Below are 15897 nucleotides of genomic sequence, written 5' to 3'. Positions count from 1 at the left end.
TGTTCTTAAGTCTCTAAATGCTATCATTATCCCTCAATTCTGTTATCACTTATCTTTCCCAAAAAAGTGTTACAGAAATAGTAGTTAACATTTTCATAGCATCCTGAACCTGACACTGGAGTTCATGCTCTCCTAACCACTACACTTAAATACTTCTGAGGAACTTTTTTTTTTGGGGGGGCCCATAACCTGGAAGAAATCCTAATCCATGTATGCTAAGTATAATAAAATCCAAAACTATGACATTATTCATTTTTCTGCCTTGGCATCTATCCATGCCATTTTGCAAATAATTATACTCATTGTCCATACTATACAAATTACAATGCTTATATATATTTTTGTAAGAAATATTTATTTTGTAGACAATACAAAATATCGTATTTTGTATTTCCAAGATTTTTCAAACTTCTTTTGCATCTCTTTCAAAGGATGGCAATCATCAAGAATTTTAAAAAACTAATTAATAATTTAAGATGCTACCTCACACTATATTAGTTATCCATAGTAAAGCACTATTTATCTCATTTACAAAAAGGAAATCAGAACTTTACTTTCAACAGCAAAATTTTCTAGAGAAAAAAATTCCAAATTTGGGAGTGCATCAGAATTACCTGGAACTTCTAAAATAAGAAACCGGGCCCTCTTCCAGTCATACTGAATCAAAATTGTGTGTGTTACATAAAGGGGAAAAAATGCCAAAGTGGTCCACATTTTGAAATGCCCCAAATGATCGAGTCAGTTTATTACCAGAATATGTAAATGTCTCCCATAAAGTAAGGGGTGCATATTGCTTCACAGGTTTGGCTACATAACTCTTTAATATTTAATTCTCTGTAACTATCTCCTTCAAGTATGTTCCACAACCTTCTAGTGACCCCAACAGTAATGCTTACCCATACCCAAATTAACACCTGCCACTGGAAAATCTTTTCTATATTAAACATAACTATCACATAATGATATCATTCAAATAGAAATGGACATTTCTTTGCATAGTACTTACAGATCATATGAATTATTGTCCTTTTAAACTATCAGGGTCTACACTAAACTGGAAGTTTAAAGCATACTCACACCAATCTTTTCTTCTATGAGTTGCCGGGCATAGTCTATTTGCTGTGGAGTGCCACGAATTGTAAATAACTTCATATTAGGATCTGCATTAGGTGGAGGATTTCTCTGAAGTTCTATTCTTGCACCAGACTGTTGGCTTATGCTTTTTATAGTTTCACCTCCTAAAATTAAAACATAGTAATTTCTCTCAAGGTTCAGAGGAGCTCCTCACAAGAAAAGGCACATGTTATGGTTCAATTAAATGGGTCATTAAAAAAGCTGTGACCAGTATTCTATCTGACAATATTCTATTAGATTATTTACTTAATCTATACTTTAAATCAAATTATATAAAGTATTTTATGCTTCTCATAAAACACACATCTTAAGACATAACTCGGTATGCCTATACTCTACCTTCAAATTGTTATAAACTTACCAAATATTTTCAAATTATTTCACTTCAAATAAACAGATTTTAGAGCAATGTAAATATAAACTACCACAATTAAATAAACCAAAAACACCCAAACCACATTATGGTAAGAAGGAAGAATTTTTAGGCTAAAAATTAAACTATTGGTAGTCTTCTCTAGAAGTCAGTGTAATTCAAATCTCACTCATTTTCTTTCAAGTATGCATATAAGGTCCTTAATTCATATTTCAATTACTACAGTCCACAGAAAAACATTTTTTCAATAAAATACATCCAGGGCCTCCCTGGTGGCGCAGCGAGTTTGAGCGCAATGCTGTGAAGCTGTCCGCAGCCTCTGCAGTGAGGATTCGATTCCCGGGCAACCACAGAGAAACCCACATGGCGTGGCAGACCTCTGTCTCACCCGCTGCTCCCCTCAGCAGTTTTTGGTCATTCTGCCCGTTCTGCTATCCACTCTGTCTCTGGTGAATTCTCTCGCCCTCCCACGCCTCTAGCCTAGTTCTTGTATAAATAATCAATCTTTAAAAAATAAAAAAATAAAATAAACTACATCCAAGAAAAGTCTCTGCTACTTGTTTACAACAGCAACAGAAAGTACCCAGAAAAACTGAATCATGTGTTCAATTTTTAAGCACACATTAAAACATTAAGAGTTTAAAATACATTGCCTTTTCCTATTATTAATCCAGTTTTCCCAGTTGGTACAATGAAATTAAATTCCTGTAGTCCACCAGGTGGTCCCATGTTCCAGTTGCCTTGACCTCTACCTCTTCCTCGACCACCAGGTCCAGGTCCACCAGGATTACCAGCCTAAAGAGAATGAGGAGATAAAGTCAGTATAGAAATAAACTCTTTTCATAATAAAATTATTACACGCCTATTTCCCCCAGCTTTTATTTTCCTAAGCCAGAAATTAAGAGAAGGTGGGAGGTGACTGCTGAAACAAGCAGTAATAACTAACTTTTTGTACTGGAGTTAGTAAGTGAATGTACTTATGCAGCCTTTTTTTCCTGCTCCAAGATGCCTAGTTCAAAGTAATTTAAAATTTCAGTTAAAAATGTATCATCAAACACATTCTAATAAAAATATAGTGGGAGTCACTTTCAGATTCAATGAAGGAAAACATTTTTATATGAGTACATAATATTATGTTCAAGCAAACCTGAACACTTCTAAGAAGGTCTGTAATAATTTCTGCAGCATGCTGACATCGGTCTGGAGGCCCTGTTATTTGTGCTATCCTATCAGGTGTTGTTCCATCATCTTCAAAACAAAAAAGAACAAATTTGGTTAACTTAGTATTATTAAATGTCTTAGTGTCAAAAGTAACAGTTACCAACACTCAGAAAATTAAATGTGTACTCACCTGGCTTAAACTGTATTCGAACACCAGCATCATTTTGTATCTTTTTAATCATCTCTCCATTTCTTCCTATTACAATTCCAACAGCAAATCGTGGAATGGGTACCTTATGGGGAAAAAAAAAATCATGTATTAAGAAAGTAATTTCCTGAAAATCAACCTATCTCAAATTATATACATATATTCAACAGTATGTTTACATTAAAAAGGAAAAGTACACAATGCATAAAAAATACATATTGTTACTGAAGGTAGAATATGGGGAAAAGAGGATACAATGTTAGAAAAAGATAGTACAAAACAGGAAACCATACAAACATTCTGAATAGGTGTTTTTACTTACATCTATCCCTTCATTTCCTCCTATTCTTGACCCATACTCATTTCGGACTTCTCTGAAACCACCTTGATCACGAATTAACTCTAATACCATTTCCTTGGCTTGCTAAAGTAGAAAAAAATTAACCAATTTAGAAAGAACGTCTCAAAATATTATAATATTCGTGCATATTTTGTCCATTATGCCTGCCACCCCATCATCTTTTAAAAATACTAACAGGGGCCTCCCCAGTGGGGCAGCGGATTGAGCGCAGCGCTGTGAAGCTGTCTGCAGTCTCTGTGGCGCGGGTTTGATTCCCAGCTGGCCAGGGAGAGTCCCACATGACGGGGCGGACCTCTCCTGTCTCGCCCACTGCTCCCCTCAGCAGTGCGTTTCGGTCATTCTGCCTGTTCTGTTCCCCGCTCCGTCTCTGGTGAATTCTCTTGCCCTCCCGTGCCTCTGGCCTGTATCCCAGTGCTTGTATAAATCAATAAAGCTTAATAAATAAATAAATAAAGACAAATTTACTTGAACTTTGTATGGGTCTCCAGTAATCCTAAGAGGTTTGTCAGCACCAGTATTCTGAGGTCCGTCTTGGATCATAACCATTTTAACTCCAGCCCGCTCCTGTTAATCACAGAAATCATGTATTAACAAATGGGATTGGAAGGAAATTGGCTACAAAACAGAAGTAATCATTTTATAAACATAATACCTGAAGTTGTTTAATAGTTTCTCCTCCCTTTCCAATAACTAATCCTGCCTTGCTAGCTGGAATCATAATTTCTTGAACTGCATTTCCTGGCCCATCACCGTGATGAAAGCCAGGGGCTGGTCTTCCTTTTTCAACAATCTGGTCCAATAACCGTTTTGCTGATCTGTTAATAAATTAACAGTTAAATAGTAAGCTGTATCATACCCAAAAGCTATTTATGTTATAAAATAACATAATCAGGTACTCCTCCCACCTCAATATAGATTAAGGCACCTTTCCGCTAAATTGCAACAATTTTAATTGAAAGAACAGTTAAAGATTTCCAAGAAGCAGCACTGTACTGCTAAAAACAGAATTAAGCTGATTTCTTTATGACTTAAACAATGAATTTACATTTTTTAACCACTATTTTCTTCTCATGTGTTAAAAATTTTATTTTTTTGCATTTAATACTTAAAAAGTGTCAACTATATGTGAGGTACATAATGGGATTACAGTACTGACCAAAACAGAAGATTCCAGTAACAGTGACTTAAACTTCATCAAGAAAATAAAAACAGCCTGTCACTTACTAAATGCTATAAAAAAAAGTAAAACAGGATGTATGTAAAGGGTGTTTTATGAAAACTAGATATGGGAGATCTTACTGATAACAAGATAATAGAGACAAAAGCTGAAGAAAGTAGGAGAGTAACTGAGAATTCTTGTGGGAAAATGTTCCAGAGATTAGAAAGTTTGACAAATTCAAATGAAAAGCATGCCCACGGTGCTGAAATAACAGAAAAGCACCTAAATGGAGACCAAACACAGTGAGTTGGGTGAAGAATGGTAAAACATCAAGTGAACAATGTGGCAGATTGCCCAGGCCATGATACAGAATGGACTACTGGACAAGGCTAAAAAGAATGGAAATATGCTGGAAAATAAGCAATTACCATCACAAATAAAGGGATAGTAAAGAAGATGGCAAGACACTGGATTCCAAATAAATTACAAAGAAAACATGGCCAAAAGTTGCGTGTGGATAAGTGAACCATAAGAGAGAGTATTTAAACATACTTAAAGGTTGAGATGAATAAGAGTAGGCTGGGAATGGGGTAGAAAACAAGCATTCAATTTTCACTGATCTAAAGTTTGAAATATGTAAGAGATATTCAAGTATAGATTCTGAGTGAAGAGCAAGAAATGAGTTTGGAATTTAGGGAAAGTGAGCAAAACTAAGGGCACCGCTTAGGCATATAAAATGTACACTAAATCATCAAAAGAGTATGTGTAGATATAAGTACTGCATTTTACTGCCTCCCCCTTTTTAAAGATTTGTAGAAGAACTGGGGTGTAGGCCAGAGGTGTGGGAGTGAAAGGATTCACCAGAGACAGAACAGGGAGCAGAATAGGCAGATTTACTAAAATACACTGCCAAGGGGAGCAGCAGACAAGACAGGAAAGGTCTGCTGCTGTGGGTTAGCTCCCTGGGATGGAATTCAGGCCACAGTGGTGATAGTGCTGAGACTTAACCCAAAGGCCATGAGTGAGTCCCTGTCACATTTTCATGTTAAGGTCAGAAACATAAGGTAGGTCAACCAAGACAGACTGAGAAAGAACAAAGTTGGGTCTCTTAAGGTGAGTGATATGTGTTCCTCAAATAATGCTGACAGAAGAATGATGTGGAGGACACTTAGGATCTTGAAAAGACTAATTCCAGTACAATGGTGAGAGTAAAAGACTGACTGGTACAAAGTTCAAGAGAAAATGAAAATATACCAGGAGACATTATTTCAAGCAGAGCGACCTATTTTAGGGAGTTTTGTTGGAAAGGAGAAATGGAAATGTGGGGCTCAGATAGGTTTTTTCCCCAAGATGGAAGGATTTTCAAGTATGTTTATGTGCTGTTAGACATTACTAAAGCAGAAAAAAACTAAACTCAGGTTCAATTACAGGGACAATATCCTTTAGTAGAAAGGAGGGGCTGGTTTAGTCAAGATTTTTATACTTACTGAACAGATTCAGGTGTTCCAGTTAACATACACGATCTTTCTGGAAGACCACCACTGTCTATAATTAAAAATAAAAAAAAGAAAATTTTATGCCAAGATAAAATTAACAGGTAGCATCATTTCTACCACCAACTTAAAAAAATGCTGTTTTTCTAATCATTCTGAAAATACCAAGAGAAAAAAACTTTACCAGGAGCTATTTGTATTTTGCAGCCAGATTCTTGTTGTATGCGTGAGATCTGTTCACCTCCTCTACCAATTACTAGGAAGAAAAAAGAAAATTATTTGCTGAAAGATTGTAAAAATATATTTGATTATATTTTCAAAGCTTTAAAAATTAGGTCACTTACTAAATCCAACCATTCCATCTGGAACTTTGTATTCTTCTGTCATTACAGACCTGCTGAGAAATAAGAGACATTTTTCTTCAAATAAAGATAATTTCTTGGGCCTCCCCGGTGGCGCAGCGGTTGAGCGCTGGGTTGCGAAGCTGCCCTCAGCCTCTGCAGTGCCGGTTCGATCCCCGGCTGCTCCCCGGCCACCGGAGGAGGGTCCCACATGGCGCGCAGACCTCTCCTGCCGCCCGCTGCTCCCCTCAGCAGTGTACTTCGGTTCTTCTGCCTGCTCTGCTCCCTGTTCTGGCTCTGGTGAATTCTCTCACCCTCCCGCGCTTCTGACTGTACCCAGTGCATGTGTAAACAGAACAAACAAACAAATAAATAAATAAACATGCCTCTATAAAAAAAAAAAAAAAAAAAGATAATTTCTTTACATAGGAAAGGGAATCTACTTATAAAAATGGAAGTCTAATGACTCCCAATGGCTTAAATTGTTTCCAGGCACATATAACTTGCAGTCTAAATAAGGTTTAAATAGTTAATAGTGCAAATATGAATAAAGGTGGCATATATCAAGTGAGTAGAGTACAGTGAATAGAAAAGTCCAAGGTATGGAACTACAAAGGAGTTGGGGTGTGAATGTTGGGTGTCAATGATTCACCTTGGTTCTTCTAAAATGTTGACTAATTCCACCCATCCTTCCATATTACAAATGTAACCTCACTAAAAGGAAAAGTGATCATTCTGTATGTATCACGTTTACATATAAAGGGAAAGGAACTATATAATCCAGGTATAGGGAAAAGATCACAGACTAATTACTACACACTAAAAATCATGTTTTTACATCCAGTTCAGTTTAAACTTGCAAAGTAGTTTTTAAAAAGTATTTAACTATACCTTTGTTGCTGATGCATCGGTGGTAACTGAGATCCAAAAGCTACCCAAAAATCAAATAAAATGAAAATTTAAAATTTAAATTCAGTCTTATCAATCAAATCAAGCAATTCTAAAATCCTTCCCTGACAATCAGACCACAACTTGAAGACAGCAACATTTTATATAGAATACATAAACTGAACATTGTACAAGTGGACAAGAAAGTCAATGGAAGAGCAGACATCATTAACAATAGTATAGAAAAAAACTGTCCCTTTTCATTTTATATACAATGAGCACACATACAGTAACTTAAGAGACTAAAACCTAGTATCTACTTGTTCATAATTAAAGTGGGGATTATAAAGATAGGGAAAAAAATACATATTAAAGAAATTCAAGCTCGATATTCTACAAGAATACTCAGTCTTCGACTACCTTTAAAGATAGGGAAAACCCCAATACTAATTAACCCACTTATTTCAACTTTTAACGCATCTTAAAATAAATACTTACAGTCATTCTGAGGAGCAACTTTTTTAGCATCTGGTTGATCTGTAAAATTAAGAGACTTTTAACTTTTTGCCAACAAGTACAAATATAAGCCTTAGCTCCCCTGTGCCCAAGCAAGAATATCAAAATACATTTATTGAAATAGCTGAGGGCATGGTTTGTCATTTCAACCAAAAGTGTCAACTCAGCCCAAACTCTTAAGTAATCAAAAGAAGAAAAATTACATTTCTTTCATTCTCTTCATGTTTAAAAGATGCACAGACAGTAAAGAAAATCTTTGTATATTATATCACTGACCTTAATGTATTTTAAGCGCTTTAGAATGATACAAGACAAAGTATTAGGAACATTACTAGCAAAATTTCACATGCTAAAGGCTAATGATGCTTCCCACTGTACGAACTGAAGATAGGAAGGAAAAAAAAACTATCAAAATGTGAAAATCTGACATATCAAAAGTTGAGTATATCTGACAGTGACCACAAAGCTATGCAAAATAAATAAAAATCATATTACAAAGCAATCTCAAACTAAACTGTTCTTCTGTTCCTAACCAAACATTTCACAGCATAAACTTCAGCAAAAAAAAAAAAAAAAAAAAAAAACTCAAAGCAACTACATGACTATCTTCATCTACATCCTTACACAGATGAATACAATGCATACCTTAGAATAGACAACCTATAGCTAAAAAGTACTACAGTTGCCTCCCCCCTTGAAACTTTGGTGATTAAACATCAGAATGTTGTTTTTACAGCAAACTTCAGACACATAATCCAAGAAATGTTTGTGTCCATTTAAGAATCCACTGGTTTATTTCACGTTTACATACTAAACACAGGTAATAAATAAAAATTCCTGCCTTTAAAAGGAGAGGGCATTCCCTCCCAGTGTGTTGTACTGCTCGGACTTGTCCAAGAGCCATCTACACATAAAATAAAAAGAATACATTACATACAACATCTGAAGCATCATTAGCTCATTTTTTTGTTTATTAAAACCTCACCATAAATGGGAAACACTTAAATAAAAGAAAACCAAGCACTCCTGATCAAAAGCTACAAATACATTTCTATAGGCTCATTCAAAATCCTCTTAAAAAAAGCAAATAAAAGGGCAAAAAGAAAATGTATCAAAATTCATACATCAAATCTACAACAAAAAATATGTGCAGACTTCTACGTTCAGAAGCTTCAACAATTATTTTTTAAAAATACAAGGCACTGTTAGTCTGTTTTAAGCCACATTTTGAGTTAAACCTGAAACATAAAGCAAGATACTAAAACAAAAAAGTAACATAAAAAATGGTATAACCTGCAACACTCTAGAGTAGCAAACTATAGCAACTTCAACCTTTAAAGTAAAATGTGAAATAATGAAAATACAGTATACAAAGATTAAATCATGTCAGATGGGAAAAACCAGTGAAATGTCTCCTAAATTTTTTATATAGCTATTTTTTTCTTTCAGTATATTAAGATGTCTGTGCAACTATCAATCTAGCACAATCCTAAAAGAGGGAAAGTGAGAATTTTCTAATAAGACAAAACTTGCTGGATGACTCATATTACTTACCTCGTTTAGGTTTCTTCCCCCACCCCACCACCCCTTACCCTTTGAGGCCAATATAAACCTTATAATTTTAGGAACCTTATGATAAATGTTTCAATAAAAGAACATTTGAAAAATATTGAAAGTCACCTCAATTAACCACTGTATAAAAAATAAAGGTATTATGGTTTTTAAATTACCTCCATCTTCCAATGGTCTTTTTTGTCCTCCATAACCATAGTCATTTGAATTCAGTGATGTACCAGCATCACCTCCAATTTTTGCTGCAATCTTAAAAAAATAAAAACATACCACCATTAAGGCTAGCATTGTAACAACTATATGCTAAAATGGTATTAAATTTCCTCACACAGGCAGTCTGCTTTTCAAAAGCTCAAGTTATGCCACTTTCACCAAAGACCCACATTACTACCTGTTTTGCTAACAAAAATCTGACTAGGATTTTGCTTTTATGACAAATGTCCTTATTTTTTGGCTTTTAGAGGTAGCACACACCCTGAGCAGTGAGAATAGTGCAGACAAGTTTCTTCCTTGAGAACTACTATGCACAGTTGTGAATTTATTACACCATTCCTGCTCATATATGTAGTGCTATTTTAGGCTTTACGTGTTATTTGACATGACTTAATGTTTTGTCTTTTTTCTTTTTTTGAGGGAGGATATCTGGGAAATCTCAAAATATTTCCCCTATAAATGAACAATAACTATTTCTTCATTTTAGTTTATGAAAGGTCTCATAGGAACACTCTACTTCCGATCATAGGGGAAACCTGGGTGTGCATGTGTGTATGCCAAACAAATACCCTTTAGTATCTCTCACATAATAGAACAAAATTAGTTCAATTTACTAATACCACCAATAATGTCAGTCAACAAATAATTATCACCTGTAATTAAGTTTCTGATACATTTCAGTAAGAACAAAGAATAATCATTCAGGAATCTTTAAAAGACAAAACAAAGTAGCTCAAGGAAAATGTGATCCTAATTCTATACAGCTCCATAGTTCTCTCTCATGACTCATCAAACATGTCTGTGGGTATGGAAACTTTGTAGGATTTTAAGTGCTGACTAACAAGACATTAACTAATGTCTAATTCTTAGACATTAACCACATGCAGTTATTGAGTAGTTTAAATGTGGCTAATCTAAATTGAGATGTAAAATATACATTGGATAGTGAAAAAACTTGGAATATAAAAATGTAAAGCATTTCAAAATTTCTTGTATTGAACACACTGAAAAGTTATTTTGGATCTAATAGATTATATGAAATAATGTGCCCTGCATTGTATTTCTATTGGACAATCTTGTTGTAAGGAAACATGGGGGGTGGAAGAGAAGACACCAGAGCCTGGGAAGCTGCACCTCTAAGAAAGCCTTAGCTACAGAACCATAATTATATTAAAGTCACTACTTTTTGAGTGGAGCAAGTAATTGCTTGCGCCTGACTAAAAATCGTATAATCACAAAGAGCACAAATCAGTGAATATTTACTGCTTTTTTCTATGAAAGAGTAAATGGAACAAATATTTTTAAGTAAGTGAAAGTTTTAAGTCAAATCTCACACTCTAAAAAATCACTGTGCCACTGAATCAACAGGACAATTCTACAAGGCAGAGTACTTAGCGAGATAAGATATCCATTTTACAAGTGAAAAAAATCTCTGGAGGTAATCAAGGTTACATAGTAAGTCAAAAGTGGAGATGTCCCAATTTCTACATAACTTCATGCTAATTACCTTATGGGTTAATCACTTAGGATGGATAATGGGCTCATGAAACTACATTGTACTTACCATTCTTTCAACTCTTCCAGTGTGTTTGAAATCTTCCACGATAAAAAATTAAATAGAAAACTCAACTTTTTGTCACTGGAATTCCTTCAAGAGCCTTATATGGAACTAACCCAACCCAACCCAATCAGGAAACTGGAGATAAAGTATATGCAATACTTTAATGCAGTTAAGTATCAATTAAGTCCAATCTCTCTCTTTTCTCTCAATTACTTCCCATATATTAAGTGTTACTTCTAGGGCTCCTAGAATTCTTTGTAAATGCAAACATCTACCACAAATTAGATTAAATATAAAAATGTATAACTAACAAATTTTTCCTTATCACACTTGAAAGCTGCCCCCCACTCCCCCATTTTAAAGCACAAAATATCTGAATTGTTTCTTAGGCACTCAATACACTGCTGGGCATAGATACGCACTATGTTAGAAATATTCCAGGGCACAGAAAAGAGAACTACCAGTAGGAAAATGGTTTAAGTTGTGAATACTCAAGTGTTCTGAGTCTACATAGAGTAGCAGTACTTTACTCCAACGGACACCTGCACAGATAAAGGACATGTATTTATAACTCTCTATTCACTGAATAGTTCTAAAATGATCCAAATGAAAGGAAAGTTGATACTTAGGTCACCCAAAAAACACCTCCTCAAAATTTCAAAACCCACACACTAATGATAAAACACTGATATGACCATACTCTCAGAAATCATAGAAAATGTACACTTCCTTGGTCACTGAATGCATTCATTTAAGAAAAAGTTAACTCCTAAAATTCAACCTCCAACTAGATATATTTACTAGATTAGAATTAAATGCTGACAATTTCTTTGCTTTCAATTTACAGTAATTCAAGTTTTCCACTAAAGACCTTGCTCTAGTTCTTGAATAAGGAAAAAACCTTTTTTGGGGCTTTCATTGTATCGGCATTTCTCATTCTTTTCAGAAACTATTCCTAGAATCCAAGAATTTGGCAGTTGCAATTATTCAGTCCACTATACGATTCCTTGGGCTTTAGGGACTGACTGGTTTGCAGTAAGTTAGGGATTCTGTATCTACCTACTCCTTTCTAGAGCTCTGCATCCTTGTCAAATTTTTGCAAGCATTCTGTGCCTCATTCACCAGTACAACAGGGAAAATAGTTTCTACACTATGTTGTAGGATGGTTGTGAGAAATGAATACAAGACAGGCTTATTAGCACAGTCAAGTACACAATACATAAATATCAAGTTATTATGCAAAAATCAGCATACTTACAATTCAACTTTAAAGCAAAGTTCACAAAAAAACTTCAAACATTTGATTTTTAAAATGTAACAAATTTTTATTTAATCCTGACCAAGACAGTTACATTTTGTGAAAAATGCCTGTAAATGAATATGGTAAACAATTTCTCTTTGTATCCCTAGGAAATGACATGGCCATGAAAGTAGGCATTTAAGAAATAAATTTGAAAAAACAATTTATCTTCGAAACAAAATTTCTTTACCATTTTAAATCGCTGCAGATACCTGTTGATTCAATGTATTTAATACTATGAACCAGGTCCTGATGGATTCAGTTCCCATGCAATAGAAATGTGAAGTGTCAAAGATACCAGAAATATTACGAGCACATCATTTCATTAACAATGTTCCCTCTCTACAACACAGGAATTTTTGCTTTCACTAGCATAATCAAGCTTCGCTATTCTGTCACAAAATGTTGGGGAAAAAAATACTCAATGCAAGTTTTCACTGATGGTGAGAATCATCAAGTCAACAAATCTATTGTACAAAATTGTCGTTGCATTCAAACATAATGCAGTGAGTCACTTTTACAATTTCCAGGTAAGAGATTTCAAGAATGAGTACTGAATGACTAACTTAATTTCACTCTGAGGGAAAGTGATACCGGCTATCCTTGCTTAGCTTATGAACTAGCACTCATCTAGTCTCTCTTATTCACATCTATCTACACATATAACACCTGAGGAATAAAAAAGAGAGTACTTCTTAATTTTCCAATGTTTCAGGGACAGAACTTGTTATTTAGTATGATTACTAAAGACATACTCAAAGCACCCCAATTCTTCCTCTCTGGAGTTACAGCTTGAAATGCAAAAATGTAAATTTTGGCAGTATACAGATGGGAAACCCTAAGCTAAAGCAATCTGGTGCTCCTGTGTGAAATTTAGCTCAGAGTACTTTAAAAGTCTGGATATTTCACACTAAAAAAATAAACTATCAGGATTCTGTGGAAAAACTATTGGGCAACTGGACCTAAACTACCAGATGGCAACAATCAGCCAGAGTAAATACCAGGTGGGGACTAGGGATCCTAATCACTTGTCCTGTTTTTCTGCAAAGAACTGTCCAGCGAAAAATGCCAATAGCATCCTCCATTGTACACAATTCTTTAAACCTTTCCCTTCCACACAACACAACACTCTGCATGGAGAAAACAAACAAGGTTTGATGGGAATTTGGAAAAATATCCCGATAATATAAATAAGGAAAAAGGGGTCCAGATATTAACAACATGTCATCTGCAAAAGCAAGCAATGGAATTTTAAGTCAACTCAAAAGCTAAATTTGGGGATGTCAGATTTAAGATCAATTCTGTAAAGAAACAAATCTCTACAGCAAAGACATCTGTAAAGAATCACATCATAGCAGAGTGATCAGGGCAGATTATATTACCCTAGACAATTTCTGTATTAAAAAAACCCAGCTTAAACTAGGAAATTATCGTTCAATTTGTAATTCAAGCACGGCAACGCAAAGTTTTTTCAGGAGCTGCACTCACAAAAACCTTTCTCATCTCATTTTCCACCCTTCCTCCTCCATCTAACATTATATTATCTTCCAGGGACTTCACTCTTGGGTTACTATTTCCCAAGCCCCATTCACCTATGCACATGCTCAACTGGTCAAACTCACTCATCTTTCAGTGCCTTAATTATCAGTGCCTTACTAAAGCAGCTGGGCACCCCACTCCCTGGTGGTGTGAACAGTGCCTGCTTCATAGCACTCATCTAGTCTCATAGCAGGAAATCCATAAATGCTTATAGAACAAGAGCATGAATTAACACTGGCCATATTTTATTCTTTCCTTTCTGAACTATCAAGCACATATATATATATATATATATATATATACACATTTACATTTGGTTCCTTGACTATATCATTCCTCCTAGAAGGCAGAATCCAATCCACATATTAAAAGTCTGCAGTACCTAAATAGCGTGTCTGGCACAAATATTCCAATATGTTGAATGAATAAAATAATTCAGGTGAGTCTTCCAGCCCAATCTAATATAACCCCGATAACGGAATTCCTGTCATATAACCGTTTCAGTCGCTAAACAAGTTCAGAAAAGTGAAAAAAGAAAAATCAGAATTAGCACTGATTCTAAAGACTTCGCATTAATGACTTTTTGTTACCCCGCTAAATATTAGTAATTATGAACTGGTATCGGTACATTTATATAATGGGGTTGCATTATGAAAATAACAACGATTTGTTACATCAGTAAATATTTGATGAATTTTGACTCAAATAATCATTTCATGGAACTGCAGGGTAAAGAAACAAGTGAACGAGGTGAACTAAAGCAATCAAAAGTTACCAGAATGTCTAATTACTTATCGCATAAAACTGCGGAATAGGTCCAGCACGTAATATGCAGTGTCATAAGAATGACTCTTTCGCTTACATACAAGTCCATACATTTTGAAATCATAATTAAGAATTATCTAATAAAGGTAAAGTTCCAACTAAGCAATCTTCAAATTTCCTAAAGTACATAGCCCTTTTTTTTTTTTTAAGTTTTAGATTGGGAAAGAAGTGCCTTTAGGGCATTTGTACGCACCTACGTAATACAAAGAAGTCTACTTACTTTACGACTCTGAATAGAGAGGCAGATTCAAATTGAAACTTCGGATATAATGGGCCTGAAGCCATTTTGAGAAATAAGGGGGAAGGACTGGTAGAACAGACTGACACGTAAATCCCGCTCCGAGGAAGGATTTCAACCCGGGATACCAGTTCTCCCTTACTTCTCTTCCTTGTAGGTGTAAACGTGAACGGTCCCGAAAGACTAATTGCGAGAGATCCCCCGAAAGAGTAGTCAAGACTGCTTCGGAGACATAACCCTGTCCTCCCTATGGCTTCTGTGGGCAGACCCCAGTCCTTCTCCAAACTCCTTACCAGAACCTTCCATACTATTGTGTTTTACTACGCGCGCTTTATCCCATGGAAGATATTCATTCTCAGGAAAAGGCAGTGGGAAATGAACTCCTTGTAGAAACACGAGGGCTGCGGAAACGGCAGAAAGCCCTAAAGCCATTTTTTTTTTTTTTTTTTTTTTTTTTGCGTAGCACGCGTTGGGTTTCTAAGTGCCTTAGACACCAGGAACACAAAACCCAGTCCTAGCTATTACCAACGTGGGGGAACCGTGAATCTCCGCACATTTCTGGGCCCGGAAGGGCACTTTTTCCCTCTTCCTCATGTGCGAGAGTAGCGGCCTACTCAGCCATCGGCCAATTACCGTGAGCGGTGGGGATCCCGCCGCGCGGTCCAGACTTACCTGCCTGGCTCTCTGCAGCGCATCTTTGAAAGCATCATTAACTCCTCCACCACCACCGCCACCGCCTCCGCCACCAGCTGAGCCAGAGGAGGGTGGAGGCACTGTTGAATAGTCTGCCATATCTACAGCACAGTGGCCGCTACCGCTTCTTCGCAGAGACCTTCTCCCAGCCAACTGCTAAGAAAGAAAGAAAATGGCGGCCGTCGAGGCTGTATCACATTCTTGTGCGACCATCGTGCCGTAAAGGGGCGGGGACTGAAAGAAGAAAATCTCGCGATGTTTTGAAGAACGAGCTAGTGTAGGAGGTAGACCGGGGGCGGGGGGTGGAAAGAGAGCCAGAGAT

General features: G+C 36.0%; 1 protein-coding gene across 20 annotated transcripts in view; it reads right to left on the bottom strand.

Moving 5' to 3' along the window:
* FUBP1 (far upstream element binding protein 1) overlaps window positions 1-15813 on the bottom strand; it is a 31973-nt gene extending 16160 nt beyond the window's left edge. For 4 of the 20 annotated variants that reach the window (XM_037499768.2, XM_037499771.2, XM_037499773.2 and 1 more), the window contains exons 1-15: window positions 15555-15812; window positions 9365-9455; window positions 8476-8538; window positions 7617-7655; window positions 7122-7161; window positions 6234-6286; window positions 6074-6145; window positions 5884-5941; window positions 3890-4052; window positions 3703-3801; window positions 3199-3300; window positions 2859-2961; window positions 2655-2755; window positions 2161-2302; window positions 1078-1238 (exon numbers count right to left, since the gene is read on the bottom strand). In XM_037499768.2, coding sequence (XP_037355665.1) covers window positions 1078-1238; window positions 2161-2302; window positions 2655-2755; window positions 2859-2961; window positions 3199-3300; window positions 3703-3801; window positions 3890-4052; window positions 5884-5941; window positions 6074-6145; window positions 6234-6286; window positions 7122-7161; window positions 7617-7655; window positions 8476-8538; window positions 9365-9455; window positions 15555-15674 — 1407 coding nt within the window. In that variant the 5' untranslated portion in view covers window positions 15675-15812. Of the gene's footprint in view, window positions 1-1077; window positions 1239-2160; window positions 2303-2654; window positions 2756-2858; window positions 2962-3198; window positions 3301-3702; window positions 3802-3889; window positions 4053-5883; window positions 5942-6073; window positions 6146-6233; window positions 6287-7121; window positions 7162-7616; window positions 7656-8475; window positions 8539-9364; window positions 9456-15554 lie in introns of all 20 variants that reach the window. The other 16 variants (XR_005122983.2, XM_037499764.2, XM_037499766.2 and 13 more) reach the window with 11 other exon arrangements.
* Window positions 15814-15897: the final 84 nt, after the last annotated feature.

The sequence above is a fragment of the Talpa occidentalis genome, unplaced genomic scaffold (genome assembly GCF_014898055.3).
Source record: "Talpa occidentalis isolate TD23 unplaced genomic scaffold, MPIMG_talOcc4v2.1 talOcc4.9, whole genome shotgun sequence".
NCBI lineage: Eukaryota > Metazoa > Chordata > Mammalia > Eulipotyphla > Talpidae > Talpa > Talpa occidentalis.
This window is presented reverse-complemented; position numbering and strand designations above follow the sequence as displayed.